This window comes from Salmo trutta, chromosome 21 (assembly GCF_901001165.1).
Source record: "Salmo trutta chromosome 21, fSalTru1.1, whole genome shotgun sequence".
Taxonomy (NCBI): domain Eukaryota; kingdom Metazoa; phylum Chordata; class Actinopteri; order Salmoniformes; family Salmonidae; genus Salmo; species Salmo trutta.
The window spans coordinates 28,394,766-28,411,806 of NC_042977.1; the positions used below are offsets into that span (position 1 = coordinate 28,394,766).

Consider the following 17,041-nt stretch of genomic DNA (forward strand, 5'->3'; position numbering starts at 1 on the left):
GCATTTGATTGTAAGGAATTCTAGGTCAGGTGAACAAAAGGACTTGAGTTTCTGTATGTTGTTATGATCACACCACGTCTTAATCATAAGGCATACACCCCCGCCCTTCTTCTTACCAGAGAGATGTTTGTTTCTGTCGGCGCGATGCCAGGTGGTGTACCGACTCTGATAACGTATCCCGAGTGAGCCATGTTTCCTTGAAACAAAGAGCAAACATATCCCAGTCCACGTGATCGAATGCAACCCTTGCTTGGATTTCATCTACCTTGTTGTCAAGAGACTGGACATTGGCGAGTAGTATTCTCGGGAGCGGTGCGCGATGTGCCCGTCTACGGAGCCTGACCAGAAGACCGCTCCGTCTGCACCTTCTGCACCTTCTGCGGCACCGTTGTTTTGGGTCACCGGCTGGGATCCAATCCATTGCCCTGGGTGGTGGACCAAACAGAGGATCCGCCTCGGGAAAGTCTTATTCCTGGTCGTAATGTTGGTAAGTTGATGTTGCTCTTATATCCAATAGTTCCTCCCGGCTGTATGTAATAAAACGTAAGATTTCCTGGGGTAACAATGTAAGAAATATTACATAAAAAAATGAAATTCTGCATTGTTTCCTAGGAATGCGAAGCGAGGCGACCATCTCTGTCGTCGCCGGAAGTATGCGTTTGAGCCAATCAGTTGTGTTTTGACAAGGTAGGGGTGGTATACAGAAATATCCCTATTTGGTAAAAGACCAAGTCCATATTATGGCAAGAACAGCTCAAATAAGCAAAGAGAAATGACAGTCCATCATTACTTTAAGACAGTAAAGTCAGTCAGTCATAAAAACCATCAAGCACTATGATGAAACTGGCTCTCTTGAGGACCCCCACAGGAAAGGAAGACACAAAGTTACCTTTGCTGCAGAGTTCATTAGAGTTACCAGCCTCAGAAATTGCAGCCCAAAAAAATGTTTCACGGAGTTCAAGTAACAGACACATATCAACATCAACTGTTCAGAGGAGACTGCATGAATCAGGCCTTCATTTTCGAATTGCTGCAAAGAAACCACTATTAAAGGACACCAATAATAAGAAGAGACTTGCTTGGGCCAAGAAACACGAGCAACGGACATTAGACCGGTGGAAATCTGTGCTTTGGTCTGATGAGTCCAAATTGGAGATTTTTGGTTCTAACCGCCTTGTCTTTGTGAGACATGATGATCTCCGCATGTGTGGTTCCCACCGTGAAGCATGGAGGAGGAGGTGTGATGGTGTGGGGGTGCTTTGCTGGTCACACTCTCAGTGATTTATTTAGAATTCAAGGCACACTTAACCAGCATGGCTACTACAGCATTCTGTAGCGGTACGCCATCCCATCTGGTTTGCGCTTAGTGGGACTATCATTTGTTTTTCAACAAGACAATGACTTCAAACACACCTCCAGGCTGTGTAAGGGCTATTTGACCAAGAAGGAGAGTGATGGTGCTGCATCAGATGACCTGGCCTCCACAATCACCCGACCTCAACCCAATTGAGATGGTTTGAGATGAGTTGGACTGCAGAGTGAAGGAAAAGCAGTCAACAAGTGCTCAGCATATGTGGGAACTCCTTCAAGACTGTTGGAAAAGCATTCCTCATGAACATGGTTGAGAGAATGAAAAAGAGTGTGCCATCAAAGGAAAGGGTGGCTACTTTAAATAATCTAAAATATATTTTTGGTTACTACATGATTCCATCTAAAATATATTTTGATTTGTTTAACACTTTTTTTGGTTACTACATGATTCCATATGTGTTATTTCATAATGTTGATGTCTTCACTATTATTCTACAATGTAGAAAATAGTAAAAATAAAGAAAAACCCTTGAATGAGTAGGTGTGTCCAAAATTTTGACTGGTACTGTACATGCATATAAACTATTGTTGAAACAATTGATTTTCAGGGCAAACTCTTAAAATGAATGATCAAGTAAAGAAAAAAGTGTATGCGATTTTTCAATCCCTTTTTCAGAATGCATGACATCCTCAAGTTGACCCTGAGGCCTTCAAAAAGAAGCAAAACAAATTACATGGTTGGTGGAAATATAATTTGCTATTCTAAGCACTAAGGTTAAAAGAGTATATGAACATTGTTTTCAGACAAAAGTTATATATTCTTTGGTATCTGGAAATGTGTCCTGTCAGATTGAATGAAACTCTCATGTTCTATGACTGAGTGGAATTTCTTTCAAATTCTACTTCCCGTCACTCAAACTCATATTCAAATTCTACATCCTGTGGGGTGTGGCCAGTTTAAATTGAATTTCAACTCATGAATCACAGATTATCCATTATATTGATTGACCAGATGTTTGAGTTGCCACTCTAACAATGGAAATACATGTCCTCATTGGGAGGAGGTGAGATCAGGTGGGACAATTCTAGCCATTGAGAGGGCAGATAGGCCTGTGAACAACAGGCACAACCCCAGGCGCAACTCCAATATAAAGTGTTTTTTATCAACATTGCCAGGATGTCACATGTCCTACTTATATCAGTACACTCGTAACAACCTAAGCCTTACAAAACTTATATTCTATCAAATTAGCCTCATGTTGCAAATAAACCATAGTTTTTTGTTGACTAAATTCAACACTCTCTCATTGACCTCAAAACAAAACCTGATTGCTTGGTGGGTGAAAAACTAAAAAACACCACATGCTGGAGGAGACAGATTTTGGACTGAGTTTCCCCTCTCGCTTTGCCTCTTCCTCTCTGGTTGAATGCAAGGGGCCAGGGTTCCGTTCTAGAAGCACGGTTTCAACTGCTCCTACAGTCTTGTTTCTGTACTGCAGTTTAAGTGATGCCTGGCTCAGAAAGACTATTTCCATAGACGACCACATAGAGAAGTCAGATTAGAAAATTCCTAATAAGACACTTTAGTTGTAATCTTTGTGCACCAAACATACATAGAAAAATTCAAATAATTGTTGCTGAGGCAGTTTTTTTTTCTTCATCACTCAGCCGAAGATATTAACATTTTATATTCACCCAATGTCTGCCATGTTTTTGGATGACATGATGACACGAATGCGATGTTGGTTCGTCAAAACCGAATGCAACCCGTTTATAGACAGTCCATGAATTGGCATATGCGAACGTGAGTAGATTATCTAAAAAACAACGGTCAGACTCGAGTTCTTTATACCTCATTGGTTTTTTGTTTGATTGTTTGGTCGATAGGCTGTTGGTCGTCCGAGATTTCTTTAGTACAAGACACCTGTCTGATTCATGCCAGTCTTAGTGGACTAATCCATTGTGGAGGTCATGGGGATGGCACAGTCCATCACTAAGACATGTGCTACCGAAGTTGTATAGGGTTATATTACGTAAGAACAAAGGTGCAACACTAATAAAAAATAATATTATTTTATAACATGCGTTTCTCCCACGTTGGATAGCGGTCGCTGTCCGCGGTTCTGAAACACATCAGTGTGCTGTTGAATTGGTGCCTTTTCCTAGACCATGTTGCTACAGTATATGCATATTAGTAAAGTTAACCAGCATATTGGTTTTGAGAACTATGTGTCGCAGGCAGCAGCGGAGTTAGGAGATGAGAAAACAGCACTTGCCTTAGTTGTCTAAGAAAATTGAGGAGAGAGGAAACGCCAACTTAATTAGGTCTATAATCAATAGCCTAACTGTTAAATGTCCCTGGCTTTATAAATCATCCATATATATATATATATATATATATATATATATATATATATATATATATAATCTCTACAGAAATAAGACCGATCCTGCTTCTGTTTGAATGTTTGTTTAATAGCCTACTGATTCCGTGATTCAATTCCAAAATTCTGAATTGAGCCCAACCCTGATGCCAATCCACAGATAGGATTTGCTTTTATTCTATGAAGTAATTCATGTTTTATACCTGTACAAAGAAAGGAGAGTTCACTTTTTTATTTTTTATTTCATCATTTTGTGATTTTTGTTGGACTTTAGGGATATTTCATAGGTAGTTACTAGAGAATCAGTTTGTGGCAGGTATTTTTAATCTCACTTATTTATCTGTTTGGTCTCTGTTTTATGTGTGAGCTGCGTTCCTCTGGCCTAGAAGATTGTCGCTGTTGTGTGCCACTTGTCAGGGACAGGTTCCTGAAAGCAGTGGCATGCCCTGGCATGGTGACATGGGGTGAGAGGGGGGAGAAATGTGACGGCATGGCAGGAATCTGAAACAGGCCTGCATGCCAGTCGACACGTCTCTGGCCACCCCCCCATCCCAGTCCCACCATCATCGCATCCCAACGCGTGTGAACCAACATCTTCCTGCTCCTTCCTCTTCAACAAACCCAGTCTATTGATAGCAACCTCTCAGCTCTCAGCCAAGACTTTGCCTTGTGTCTGTTTTTAGGTCTGACAATATGCAGCCTATGTTTTGTTTGTGTACTCAGAATCTCAGATTATATATTTTTGTTCCTTGTGCATCCTGTAGCATGGTGGGTGGAAGTGTTCTCTGATTAGCTTTGAGACACTCCCATGAGCAATAGAGGTCAGAACAGGGTGTTTGCCAACGGGGTTAAGACAAGAGCTATAAGATTGCTCACAAATCATTGTCTTTAAGACTTCCACTCATTCATTTTGCTTCTAAACTTAGATCTTTGCACACTTATCTAGGCTACTTGTTGAAAGCAGAGGTTTTGACCAGCTGCTTGGAGTGTTCTGTAATGGTTTATGTGTGTTGACTTGGCAAGACAAGACCAGGCTCAACATACTATCTGACCCCCTGAACCATCCTCAGATCAATCAAAGCCAAATTAACTACTGGTCATTTCTCAAGGTGGGGGGATGCAATCCTTCCAAGTTAATTGTGGAGCCTGGTTGACAAGTCTAAGACTCCTCGGTCAAGAGTTTGCTTTGCTTTGATATCACTATTAGCACAGCTCTTCCTCGTGCAAGGAGAGACAAAGGGAGACGGAGAACTTGAACTCCAATCACAAAAGCATGCTGGGGTTTTGGAGACTCTGAAGGATCCCAGACTAGTGTGGGCCTGCCTTTATCCTTTTCAACTCTGCCAAAAGCAGCCAGTTTTAAAGCAGGGCCATTCTTTTTGAAGATCATGTTCTTTGTTAGATACAGTTTTCATTCATTTTATGTTTCTCTCTCATGTTTTAGGATCTCTGCTAATAATGAAATCTTTCGGAAATAATTTTTGCTTGCAGCCTTAAAAGCAGAAAAGTGAGGGTGGGGTGGTCAGGTGTGTTTGTTTACACTGCAATTGCCACTTCTGTGTGGTCTGATGTCATAAGTTCTAATTCCGAGCCGTGCAAGCTCCATGGCAACCACCACAAAGATGGCTTTGACTTTTGGGGGAAAAAAGCAGCTTTTCAATTCTATGTAATCGAACTGAAGCAACCCACTCTTGAGCCCTGATGATGATGATGGCGAGAGAGGAACATTGAGTGTGGAAACAGCCGTGAGGGTCGTAGAGAAAGGGTTGTGTACACTGGGGAACAATCATCATCATCATCATCCGGTGGTCTTGTAAAGCCTGTGTTTTTTGAAGGGAGAAATCTCTCTCCAGAGGACATGGAGGATGGGTGTTTCAGAAGCACCTGCAGCAGTTCCATCCAATCTCAACATAGGTCTCATTGAGCCGATAATAATTTCCAATGGTTGTATTTTACTGTACCACACTATATGAGCACTTGAGGGCCACATGGTTGTGATATGAGAAATACAAGTTTCAAGTCAACTGTTATTAAAAAGGAAGGAAAGCAGACACAGAATTTGATTAGAATGTTTGACCCAATGCCCAACGGCTAAGCCAGCAGATTTCAGGGCATTAGGCTGTGGTGGTTTTTGCTAGCCGGAGGAGGTACAGGTCGAGCAGATTATTGTTGTTGAAGTGATTGTGCTCTAGCCTTCACGTGAAAGGAAATGGAGTATTGTCTGAGGCTGAGCCGTCTGCCAAGACTGAGCTGGTGTTAGTGGACCAAGGCACAGGAAACCACAGCGTTTTGAACCAACAACTTCTACTGCCAGAATCCATTAACAACTTGTTTGTAGCCCTTTTGTTTTACACTGCTGTACTCTTTGTGTTAATCTTGTTTACAGCTCTTCCATGTGGCCTACGTCCTGATCAAGTTTGCCAACGCCCCGCGGCCTGACCTGTGGGTCCTGGAGCGCTCCCTGGACCATGGGAAAACATACGCTTCATGGCAGTACTTTGCTCGTAAGTGTTGCTGTTTCTTTTCCAATTCATACCATCTGCACAGTATACATATTTGTGTATTATGCTTGTGCTTTTCAAGGCTCTTGGTTGGGCAGAACTGACATTTATATTTGAGTCATTAGGCAGACGCTCTTATCCAGAGAGACTTACAGGATCAATTAGGGTTAAGTACTTTACTCAAGGGCACATCGACAGATTTATAACATAGGTGGCTCTGGGATTCGAACCAGCAACCTTTTGATTACTGGCCCAGGCTAGACTACCTGCCGCCCTAACTTGAAAACTTTTGAAACAGTTGAAAACAGCGTTATTGGATCATGAAGATGACCTATCGTCCAGTACATGTTTTTTCATATTCCTTGAAATGCAGATGTGTTGCTGCTTAATGCAGACTAGAGGGAATTGGCAAACACTACCACACATATGAAAATCTCATATTGTGACAATATCTTTGTAAAAGATTTGTGAAGCCCAAAACATGCTGTTCTACAGAGCTGTAATACTAATACTTAACCATAAGTGCAAAGAGCTTAGTTTATGAGTGACTTATGATACATCTATGATCCAGTCAGTAGGCCTACTCTCTGCTATATACCGCCCCCTGGCCTACACAGACTCACCAGCCTGCTCTCAAAGTGAAGACATGTCCAGTCCCTGTGAGGCACCTGTGTGAGCACACACACACCTTCCCAGCAGAAACAGCTGTGCCTCATCTCTCCTTTTGAATTTCCTCTCTCTCGAAGATTTATACACTCCTGGCTCTATGTATTTAATAGTCTTCATTCTTGGTATTCAGTAGATGTATCTTCACAAAAATAGCAACGATTTTTCACTGTTCAACATTCCAATTTCGATTCAGGGTTACAGTGAAGGCCCTGCAATAGACTAGCGTCCTCTCCAGGGGGTGTACTTGTACATCAAGCTGCCTCATGCTACAGAAACAGGATATAGACTCCTGCCCTATGGGCCGTTCTGGCTCAGACAAGGCTACATGCTTTTTTTCTTCTTATAGTGATGGATAAGATCAGAGGCAAAAGATACAGGTGAAGAATATGATGAAGAAAGTATTTTAGACAAATAACCACCAAGGCCTGTCATGGTGGGCCCCTGATAGAGAGATGATGGTATTTGACCACAGGAGGCTGCTGAGGGGAAGACAGCTCATAATAATGACTGGAATGGAGTCAATGGAATGGTATAAAAACACATGGAAACATTGTGTTTGAGCTCGATACCATTCCATACATTCCGTTCCATCCATTACTATGAGCCCGTCCTCCTTCCAATTAAGGGGCCACCAGCCTCCTGTGTAGTTGACAGACCACTCTTTGTGTTCGTGATATCAGATTCTGAAAGGGAGTGCATTGAGAGGTTTGGCAAACAACCGAATGGACGCATAGTTGGAGATGACGACCAGATCTGCACCACAGAGTACTCTAAAACTGTCCCATTGGAGAACGGAGAGGTGAGAAACTGAATTGGGAATGGGAATTGCTGAATCCTGTGAAATGTACCAAAAGACTACTACTTCTGTAGATTGATGGGGATATTTGTGTCTGAGTGATGTTGTGTTGTTGTCCAGATTGTGGTGTCTCTGGTCAACGGTCGCCCGGGCTCTAAGAACTTCAGCTATTCTCCAGTGCTGAGAGATTTCACCAAAGCCACCAACATCCGCCTGCACTTCCTCAGGACCAGCACTTTGTTGGGGCACCTCATCTCCAAGGCCCAGAGGGATCCCACTGTCACACGCAGGGTGAGACTGAGTCGCACAACAGCAGGACAGGCACCCGATTCAGTTCTTTACAGTTCAGACCAATTCAGTTCAGTTCATTACAGCTCAACTCAACAAGGAATGCATCGTCAGCAGAGTACAAAACACAATGACATTATCTCACACCAGCCTACCTGTTGCCTCATCAAATCAAATGTAGCGAAATGCTTGTGTTCCTAGTTCCAACAGTGCAGTAATATCTAACAATTCACATCAATATACACAAATGCAATTAAAAAATAAGGCAATCAAGAAATATATCAATATTAGGACGAGCAATGTCCGGAGCATGTGTGTGTGTGTGTGTGTGTGTGTGTGCGTGCGTGCAGTACCAGCCAAACGTTTGGAAACACCTACTCATTCCAGGGTTTTTCTGTATTTTTATTATTTTCTACATTGTAGAATAATATTGAAGACATTAAATAGTTTGGAAGATTTATTTAACTCCTTTGGTTACTTTTTTGGTTACCCTAGAATGAGTAGGTGTGTCCAAACGTTTGACTGGTACTGCACCTGTATAAATGCATCTTAAATGATGCTAGTGAGGGTCTGTCGCCTAGGCCATGACTAAAAACCAGTTAACCCAATGTGACTCGGATCAGCTGCGGTGCCAGACTATGGCTGGGTTTGTTTAGGTGAGGTTGATATGGAGTGTTTCAAATAGAGCTGATTGTTTTGGTTCTGCTACAATATTCTGACGGTGTTGTTCCCTCTCTGTGTTGTTGACAGTATTACTACAGCATCAAAGACATCAGTGTCGGGGGACGCTGCGTTTGTCACGGCCATGCACAGGTGTGTGGGGGACATAACCAAGGCAACCCGAATCGGTGAGTTGAGCCCTTTTCTTACCTTCACCTTAACATTTGTAAGCCTATGCACTTGTTTTTGACTAGCTAAAACATTGTTTATTTTTAACTTAGTTTCTTATTGTTGATGCTTACAATTGAATTATTTGTCTATCATTCATTCACTGTAATACGCGTATTATGTATGCAAACGTTTCCCAAAAGAAAGAGGAGAGGATTCATTGAGTAATCCAGAATGATAAACTCTTCTTTTGTAGATTGTTTATTCATCATTTCCAGGTTTGAATGGGTGTGTTGTGTTCAGTCTGTTGGTGTTCTGGAATGTATGGGATGAGATTAAAACTGAAGAAATTGTTGGTGTAACTTAGAGCATCTGTGTCTGAGATTGAAGAGATAGTTGGTGGTTTGATAGAAAGGAAATGACCTCATCTGTTTGTTTCCTGGCATTGCCATTGTAAAAAGGCAACCGGTTATTTTAGTTATACTGATTAGTAGTAATTGTAAGTGTGATGTAAACCGTTGGCGAGAGGCCAAGATTATGTTGTTATAGAGGTGATGTATTTTATCGGCAATGAAAACAATAAGGGTTAATGACATCATCCTGTAGTTTGATAGTGACGACTGATCTATCCGTTGTATTGGCTTCACTCACTTTGGAAGTTATTTGACTGTTTTACACCTTGCATGAAGATGCTTTTGAGTAGAGATGCTCTATATTGATTATATACAGGTAGGCTACATGACATCCTCTCTTCAAAATGAAATTACATTTTATTTTCACATGATCCAAATACAACAGGTGTGGACCTTACAGTGAAATGCTTACTTACAAGCCCTTAACCAACAATGCAGTTAAGAAAAATAGAAAAAAAACAAATAATTAAGGAGCAACAATAAAATAATAGTAGCGAGGCTAATATACAGGGGGTACCGGTACAGAGTCAATGTGTGGGGGCACCGGTTAGTTGAGGTAATTGAGGTAATATGTACATGTAGGTAGAGGTAAAGTGACTATGCAAGGATAATAAACAGAGAGTAGCAGCAGCATAAAAATGCGGGGTAGGGTGGGGACAATGCAAATAGTCCGGGTAGCCATTTCATTAACTGTTCAAGAGTCTTATGGCTTGGGGGTAGAAGCTGTTAAGAAGCCTTTTTGACCTAGACTTGGCACTCCGGTACCGCTTGCCATGTGGTAGCAGAGAGGACAGTCAATGACTAGGGTGGCTGGAGTCCTTGGCAATTTTTTGAGCCTTCCTCTGACACCACCTGGTATAGAGGTCTTGGATGGCAGGAAGCTTGGCCCCATTGATGTACTGGGCCATACGCACTACTCTCTGTAGTTCCTTGCAGTCGGAGGTCGAGCAGTTACCATACCAGGCGGTGATGCAACCAGTCAGGATGCTCTCGATGGTGCAGCTGTAGACCTTTTTGAGGATTTGAGGACCCATGACAAATCTTTTCAGTCTCCTGAGGGGGACTAGGTGTTGTCGTGCCCTCTTCACAAATGTCTTGGTGTGTTTGGACCATGTTAGTTTGTTGATGATGTGGACACCAAGGAAGTTGAAGCTCTCAACCTGCTCCTCTACAGCCCCGTCGATGAGAATGGGGACGTGCTCGGTCCTCCTTTTTCTGTAGTCCACAATCATCTCCTTTGTCTTGATCACATTGAGGGAGAGGTTTTTATCCTCGCACCACACTGCCAGGTCTCTGACCTCCTCCCTGTAAGCTGTCTGTGATCAGGCCTACCACTGTTGTGTCGTTGGCAAACTTAATGATGGTGTTAGAGTCGTGCTTGGCCATGCAGTCATGGGTGAACAGGGAGTACAGGAGGGGACTGAGTACGCACCCCTGAGGGGCCCTTGTGTTGAGGATCAGCATGGCAGATGTGTTGTTAACTACCCTTACCACCTGGGGGCGGCTGTTAGGAAGTCCAGGATCCAGTTGCAGAGGGAGGTGTTTAGTCCCAGGGCCCTTAGCTTAGTGATGAGCTTTGAGGGCACTATGGTGTTGAGTGCTGAGCTGTAGTCAATGAATAGCAGTCTCACATAGGTGTTCCTTTTGTCAAGGTGGGAAAGTGCAGTGTGGAGTGCAATAGAGATTGCATCATCTGTGGATCTGTTGGGGCGGTATGCAAATTGGAGTAGGTCTAGGGTTTCTGGGATAATGGTGTTGATGTGAGCCATTCAGGCAGGTTAACTTTGTGTTCTTGGGCACAGGGACTATGGTGGTCTGCTTGAAACATGTTGGTATTACAGACTCTGTCAGGGACAGGTTGAAAATGACACTTGTCAGTGCCTGCTCAGAGTACACATCCTGGTAATCCGTCTGGCCCTGCGGCCTTGTGAATGTTGACCAGTTTAAAGGTCTTACTCACAACGGCTACGGAGAGCGTGATCACACAGTCGTCCAGAACATCTGATGTTCTCATGCATGCTTCAGTGTTGCTTGCCTCGAAGCGATCAGAGAAGTTATTTCGCTCGTCTGGTAGGCTCGTGTCACTGGGTAGCTCGCGGCTGTGCTTCCCTTTGTAGTCCGTAATAGTTTGCAAGCCCTGCCACATCTGACAAGCGTCGGAGCCGGTGTAGTACGATTCGATCTTAGTCCTGTATTGGCGCTTTGCCTGTTTGATAGTCCATCGGAGAGCATAGCGCGACTTCTTATAAGCGTCCGGGTTAGGGTCCCGCTCCTTGAAAGCGGCAGCTCTACCATATAGCTCAGTGCAGATGTTGCCTGTAATCCATGGCTTTTGGTTGGGGTATGTACGTACGGTCACTGGGGACAACGTCATCAATGCACTTATTGATGAAGCCAGTGACTGTTGAGGTGTACTCCTCAATGCCATCGGAAGAATCCCAAATCTTATTCCTGTCTGTGCTAGCGAAACAGTCCTGTAGCTTAGCATCTGCGTCCTCTGACCACTTCCTTATTGAGTGAGTCACTGGTACTTCCTGCTTTAGTTTTTGCTTGTAAGCAGGAATCAGGAGGATAGCGTTATGGTCAGATTTACCAAATGGAGGCGAGGGAGAGCTTTGTACGCATCTCTGTGTGTGGAGTAACGGTGGTCTCAATTTTTTTTTTGTCTTCCTCTGGTTGCACATTTTATCATGACACAAGGCGAGACCCTAATGCAGACACAGGAGGCAGATGGTTGAAGTCTTACAATGTTTATTCATCCAAAAGGAGTAGGCAAGAGAATGGTCGTGGACAGGCAAAAGTTCAAAACCAGATCAGAGTCCAGGTGGTACAGAGTGGCAGACAGGCTCGTGGTCAAGGCAGGCAGAATGGTCAGGCAGGCGGGTACAAAGTCCAGAAACAAGCAAGGGTCAAAACCGGGAGGACTAGAAAAAGGAGAAATGCAAAAAGCAGGAGAATGGGAAAAACGCTGGATGACTTGGAAACATACAAGAATAACTGGCACTGAGAGCCAAGAAACACAGGGATAAATACACTGGGGAAAATCAGCGACACCTGGAGGGGGTGGAGACAATCACAAGGACGCATACTGGCTGACCGGGGTGTCGACGGTGAAAATTGGCGATGAGGGCCGGGTCCAAGATGTCTTTAGCAGGAACTCAGCACCTCTCCTCTGGGCCATAACCCTCCCAGTCAACCAGGTACTGGAAACCCCTGCCCCGTGGTCGAACCTTCAGGAGGCGTCTCAGGAGGCGGCCTGATTAACCGGGGGGTGGGATGGGCCTGGAAACAGAAGCCAAAGGACAGTGCAGTGAAACACAGGCTTATTTCTGGACACATGGAAAGTAGGGTGGATAAGGAGGGTACGGGGTAACACAATCACAAGGACAGGTGAAACAGATGAGGCCGCGACACATTTAACATGCTAGTAGAAATGAGGTAAAACAGATTTAAGTTTCCCTGCATTAAAGTCCCCGGCCACTAGGAGCGCCGCCTCTGGATGAGAATTTCCTGTTTGCTTATGGCCCTATACAGCTCTTTGAGTGCCATCTTAGTTCCAGCATCGGTTTGTGGTGGTAAATAGACAACTACAACTATAGACAACTATATAGATGAAAACTCCGTTGGTAAATAGTGTGGTCTACAGCATATCATGAGATACTCTACCTCAGGTGAGCAAAACCTCGAGACTCCGTGCACCAACTGTTATTTACAAATAGACACAGACCGCCACCCCTTGTCTTACCGGCGGCAGCTGTTCTGTCTTGCCGATGGACCGAAAACCCTGCAGCTGTATGTTATCCATATTGTCGTTCAGTCACGACTCAGTGAAACATAAGATATTACAGTTTTTAGTGTCCCGTTGGTAGGATATCCTTAATCGGAGCTCATCCATTTTGTTATCCAACGATTGCGCGTTGGCTAATAGGACTGACGGAGAGGGTGTTTACTTACTCTCCTACGAATTCTCAGAAGGCAGCCGACCTCCGCCCCCTTTTTCTCTGTATTTTCTTCACGCAAATGATGTCGATTTGGGTCCGTTCCAGAGAAAGCAGTATATCCTTCATGTCAAACTCGTTAAAGAAAAATCTTCTTCGTCCAGTTTGAGGTGAGTAATTGCTGTGCTGATGTCCAGAAGTTATTTTTGGTCATAAGTGACGGTAGCAGCAACATTATGTACAAAATAAGTCAAAAGATAAGTTACAATCAACGCAAAAAATTTAACAAAATAGCACAATTGGTTAGGAGCACGTAAAACGGCAGCCATCCCCTCCGCCATTCTTGGAGAGTCATAAATGTGAAAGAATGATGCTGGAAACCCAGATGTCTCTTCTTTTCTCCTCCTGTCTTTAGGCTGCAGTGCGAGTGCAAACACAACACCTGTGGTGAGTCATGTGACCGTTGCTGTCCAGGGTTCAACCAGAAGCCATGGCGGGTGGCGACGACAGACAGCCCCAACGAGTGCCAACGTGAGTACCACCCTCCACCATCACTCTCCTCTCTTTGCCACCCTCCACCCTTACCCTCCTCTGTTTGTTCCCCTCAACGCTCCTCTCATTGTCACCCTCCATCCTCACCTCCTGTCTTTGCCACTCTCCACCCTTACCCTCCTCGCTTTATTCCCCTCAACTCTCCTCTCTTTGTCACCCTCCTCTCTTAGTCAGTCTCCATCCTCACGCTCTTCTCTTTGTTCTCTGACTGTTCGGTCTGTGTCCCAACGTTAGTGCCATGCTTCACCCTCACTCTGCTGTATCTGTTCTCTATTCACACTACTGAGCCAAACCAAGCCAAACCAAGCCAAACCAAGCTGTACTGACCTGCCCTGCTTGCACATCCATGACAATACATAATTACTGGAACTGTGCTGAAAAGTACAACGTGTAAAGAACTAATAGCCAAGCCAGCATAGTTTGGTTTGTGATGCCACGATATTGTTAACTAGGTATGTGGATATAACCGTTGTTTACTAATCTCTCCTTTGTCACAAAGGAGTTTTTCAATGTCATGGGAAAGCGGAGCCACAGATATATATGCAAATATTTGGTTGTAATTTTGGGTAGAGCAGACATTTCCATATATTTTTGTTAGCTGCATATGTGACAACTCCACCAGCATTATTTATTAGTCCAATCATTTAACAATATTTTTCAAAAGTAATGTTTTTTTTTTTTTTATCAATTAGTGTATTTGAGTTTAAGCATAATATTTGTTGTAATATTTGTTCTGTTTTTGCTGGTGAATTAAACTGAAATTGCAACCAACTTTCTATGGCTTGTTTTAAAAGTTGCGATATTTTGGAGATTATTTCATTTTCAAGTGACCGAAAGTGAGAGGTTGTAATTTGAATAAAGGGAAAAAGGCCATTCTTGAACCTGAAATGAGACATTCTGACTAATCTGCTGGAGAACCAGTGCGGATTTAAGTATAACTTTTGTATGACTGAAGCCTCTCTCTCACTAAAGAGAGGTCTAATACTTTAATATTTAATCATTTCTGCCCTCCAAACTCATATTCATTGAATAAATTGGCCTGTTTAATTTGGTCTGGCTTGCCGTTCCAAATAAAATGGTATATTTTTTGCTCATATAATTTAAAAAACAAGTTGCTAGGTGTAGGCAAGGCCATAAGCAAATAGGTAAACTGGTGATATTTCTAAAGAGTTAATTCCACTAATAGACACGTATTTTTCCTTTCCGTGGTAGCAATATCTTATCTTTATGATTCTTCCACCATCTCCTCCACCGTTAGCTTTAGTGCTAAATGCCCTGATATGGTGTTGGAACTAGGAAGAGTCCTCAGCAAACTGTTGAGGGCGTTACTCATGTGGTATGTGGTGATGAACTGCACTGTATGCAGTCTACTGTAGCTAGCCCAGCGCCACTACTGCTGTACTCTATACAGCCAGCCAGTCAGTCCCAATGCCAGCTGGTTCCAAATTGCCTTGGCCTGCTGACAAGATCCTGAGTCGGAGATGCTGAAACTTGACCCTGCAACTTTACAACCGCAGAACAAGAGAGAGCGAAAGAGAGATAGCAAGGGAGAAGTCTGTAATCCAATCAGTACACTCACATATTACAAATGCACCCTAACCATTCATAAACATTAACCGGGCAGATTTAGGAGGAGGTTTTACAGGAGAAAGTAGAGGAAGTACAGTCCTGTTAAAAAAACTCACATAACAGAGGACAAAACAGAAACAATGTCTGATAAAACTGCAGTTCCTCACAATAAAATGACAGCTCTTAATAAAGATTGTTTTAAAAAAAGAAACAGCTCTATACGACATTAAAACAAATCGTTTTGAGCTCGATAGACTTTATAGTTGCACTTTTTGGAACGGATAGTAATGGATAGTAACAGATAGTAGCTAGATATAATATATACAATACAGTACTGACTCTTACCTGTCTGTGTGTGTCTGTTTCGTGTGTCTCTGATTAGTGTGTTTGTTTCTGTTTTTCCCACAGCCTGCCAGTGCCATTCACATGCCACTGAGTGTTATTATGACCCAGAGGTGGAGCAGAGGACAGCAAGTTTAGACACCTTCGGCAGTTACAACGGCGGAGGAGTGTGCATCAACTGCCAGGTATGAAGCCCGTTTCAGGTCCGAATAGATTTGTGTGTGTGTGTGTGTGTGCATGTGTGTGTGTGTGTGTGTGCGTGTGTGCATGTGTGGTTGCGCATGAGAGATAAGCGCCATAGACTATATTTTGATATCCTCATCAATATATGCCCATCTTTTGGATTTTATGCGTGACATGCAACATTGTAATTTGGCATTGTGTATGGTATGTATAGCATGCATGTGGGAGCTCTTTAAGATGAACCGGGAGCATGCCTACACTAGAATGAGAACAGGGGTAGTGTTCAGTAGGCACAAAACAGAAGTGAATGGAGTGAAACTAGGCACTACCTGCATTTGATATGATTTATTAGGATCCCCATTACCCGACGCCAAAGGCGAGATCTAGTCTTACTGTGGTCCGACATTAAACGAAAAAGACATTACAGGCAAAATAGTTTTTAAAAGCATTAACGTGTGTGTGTGTGTGTGTGTGTGTGTGTGTGTGTGTGTGTGTGTGTGTGTGTGTGTGTGTATCTATCAGTTACACATACACACAACAAGTAGGTCACAACAACAACAAACAGCAGGGGTCTAGACAGCCACAAGCCCGAGACAATTCATGGTCCCAGCCACAATGGCTAACCGCGTCCCGGGCTACGTTCAACCCCTCATGAAAACCTTGCTAGCTTGATAGGCAGCTAGCTAGCAGCTAGGCTAGCTGCTACGCCTAAAAGCTCCTCAGACCCGGCCTTGGTCGGCAGGATCACTGGATAGATAGTAGCGGTCCCAGTAACTGATGCCAACCGCGTTGCGGGATCCAGACTCGAAAGGTAGCTAGCTAGTAACCAAACATTTTCAATAGACTTTCAAAACTTCCCAAAACAACAAACTTTCCAAAACAACAAATCGAGCTCTCTCTCGATCTGTGTTCAACAGCAAGTGGTCACAGATCTGTTAGCAGCATTTGTCCAATAAAAAACACAGATTTTTTTCTGTGCCATTGGAAAACGTTTTGCTATGTTGTGCCCTATTGAACATGACCCAGATCTACGAGCAGGCAATGAGGTCTGTAATGGAAATGTCAATAAGCACGGATCAGTTATAAGTCAACGTACACACTGTGGGTATTCTCTGTATTAAACTCCTTGTGCAAACGGCATGAAGATAAATCCCGCTTTGTGCAAAAGTTGGCATGTCTTCCAAATCAAACAAGATGTCAGCCAGTTCATTTTGACTAAATCTCCCAAGACAAAGTAATGTTTCTCAAAAACAATTATGAGATGCAC

The 17,041-nt window shown here is 43.3% G+C and overlaps 1 protein-coding gene across 1 annotated transcript in view; it reads left to right on the plus strand.

Moving 5' to 3' along the window:
- LOC115157749 (laminin subunit alpha-3) overlaps positions 1-17,041 on the plus strand; it is a 111,850-nt gene that overhangs the window by 18,489 nt on the left and 76,320 nt on the right. Inside the window, exons 4-9 of the mRNA XM_029706188.1 lie at positions 6,082-6,199; positions 7,546-7,664; positions 7,782-7,952; positions 8,700-8,797; positions 13,544-13,659; positions 15,658-15,776. Coding sequence (XP_029562048.1) covers positions 6,082-6,199; positions 7,546-7,664; positions 7,782-7,952; positions 8,700-8,797; positions 13,544-13,659; positions 15,658-15,776 — 741 coding nt within the window. The remainder of the gene's footprint in view (positions 1-6,081; positions 6,200-7,545; positions 7,665-7,781; positions 7,953-8,699; positions 8,798-13,543; positions 13,660-15,657; positions 15,777-17,041) is intronic.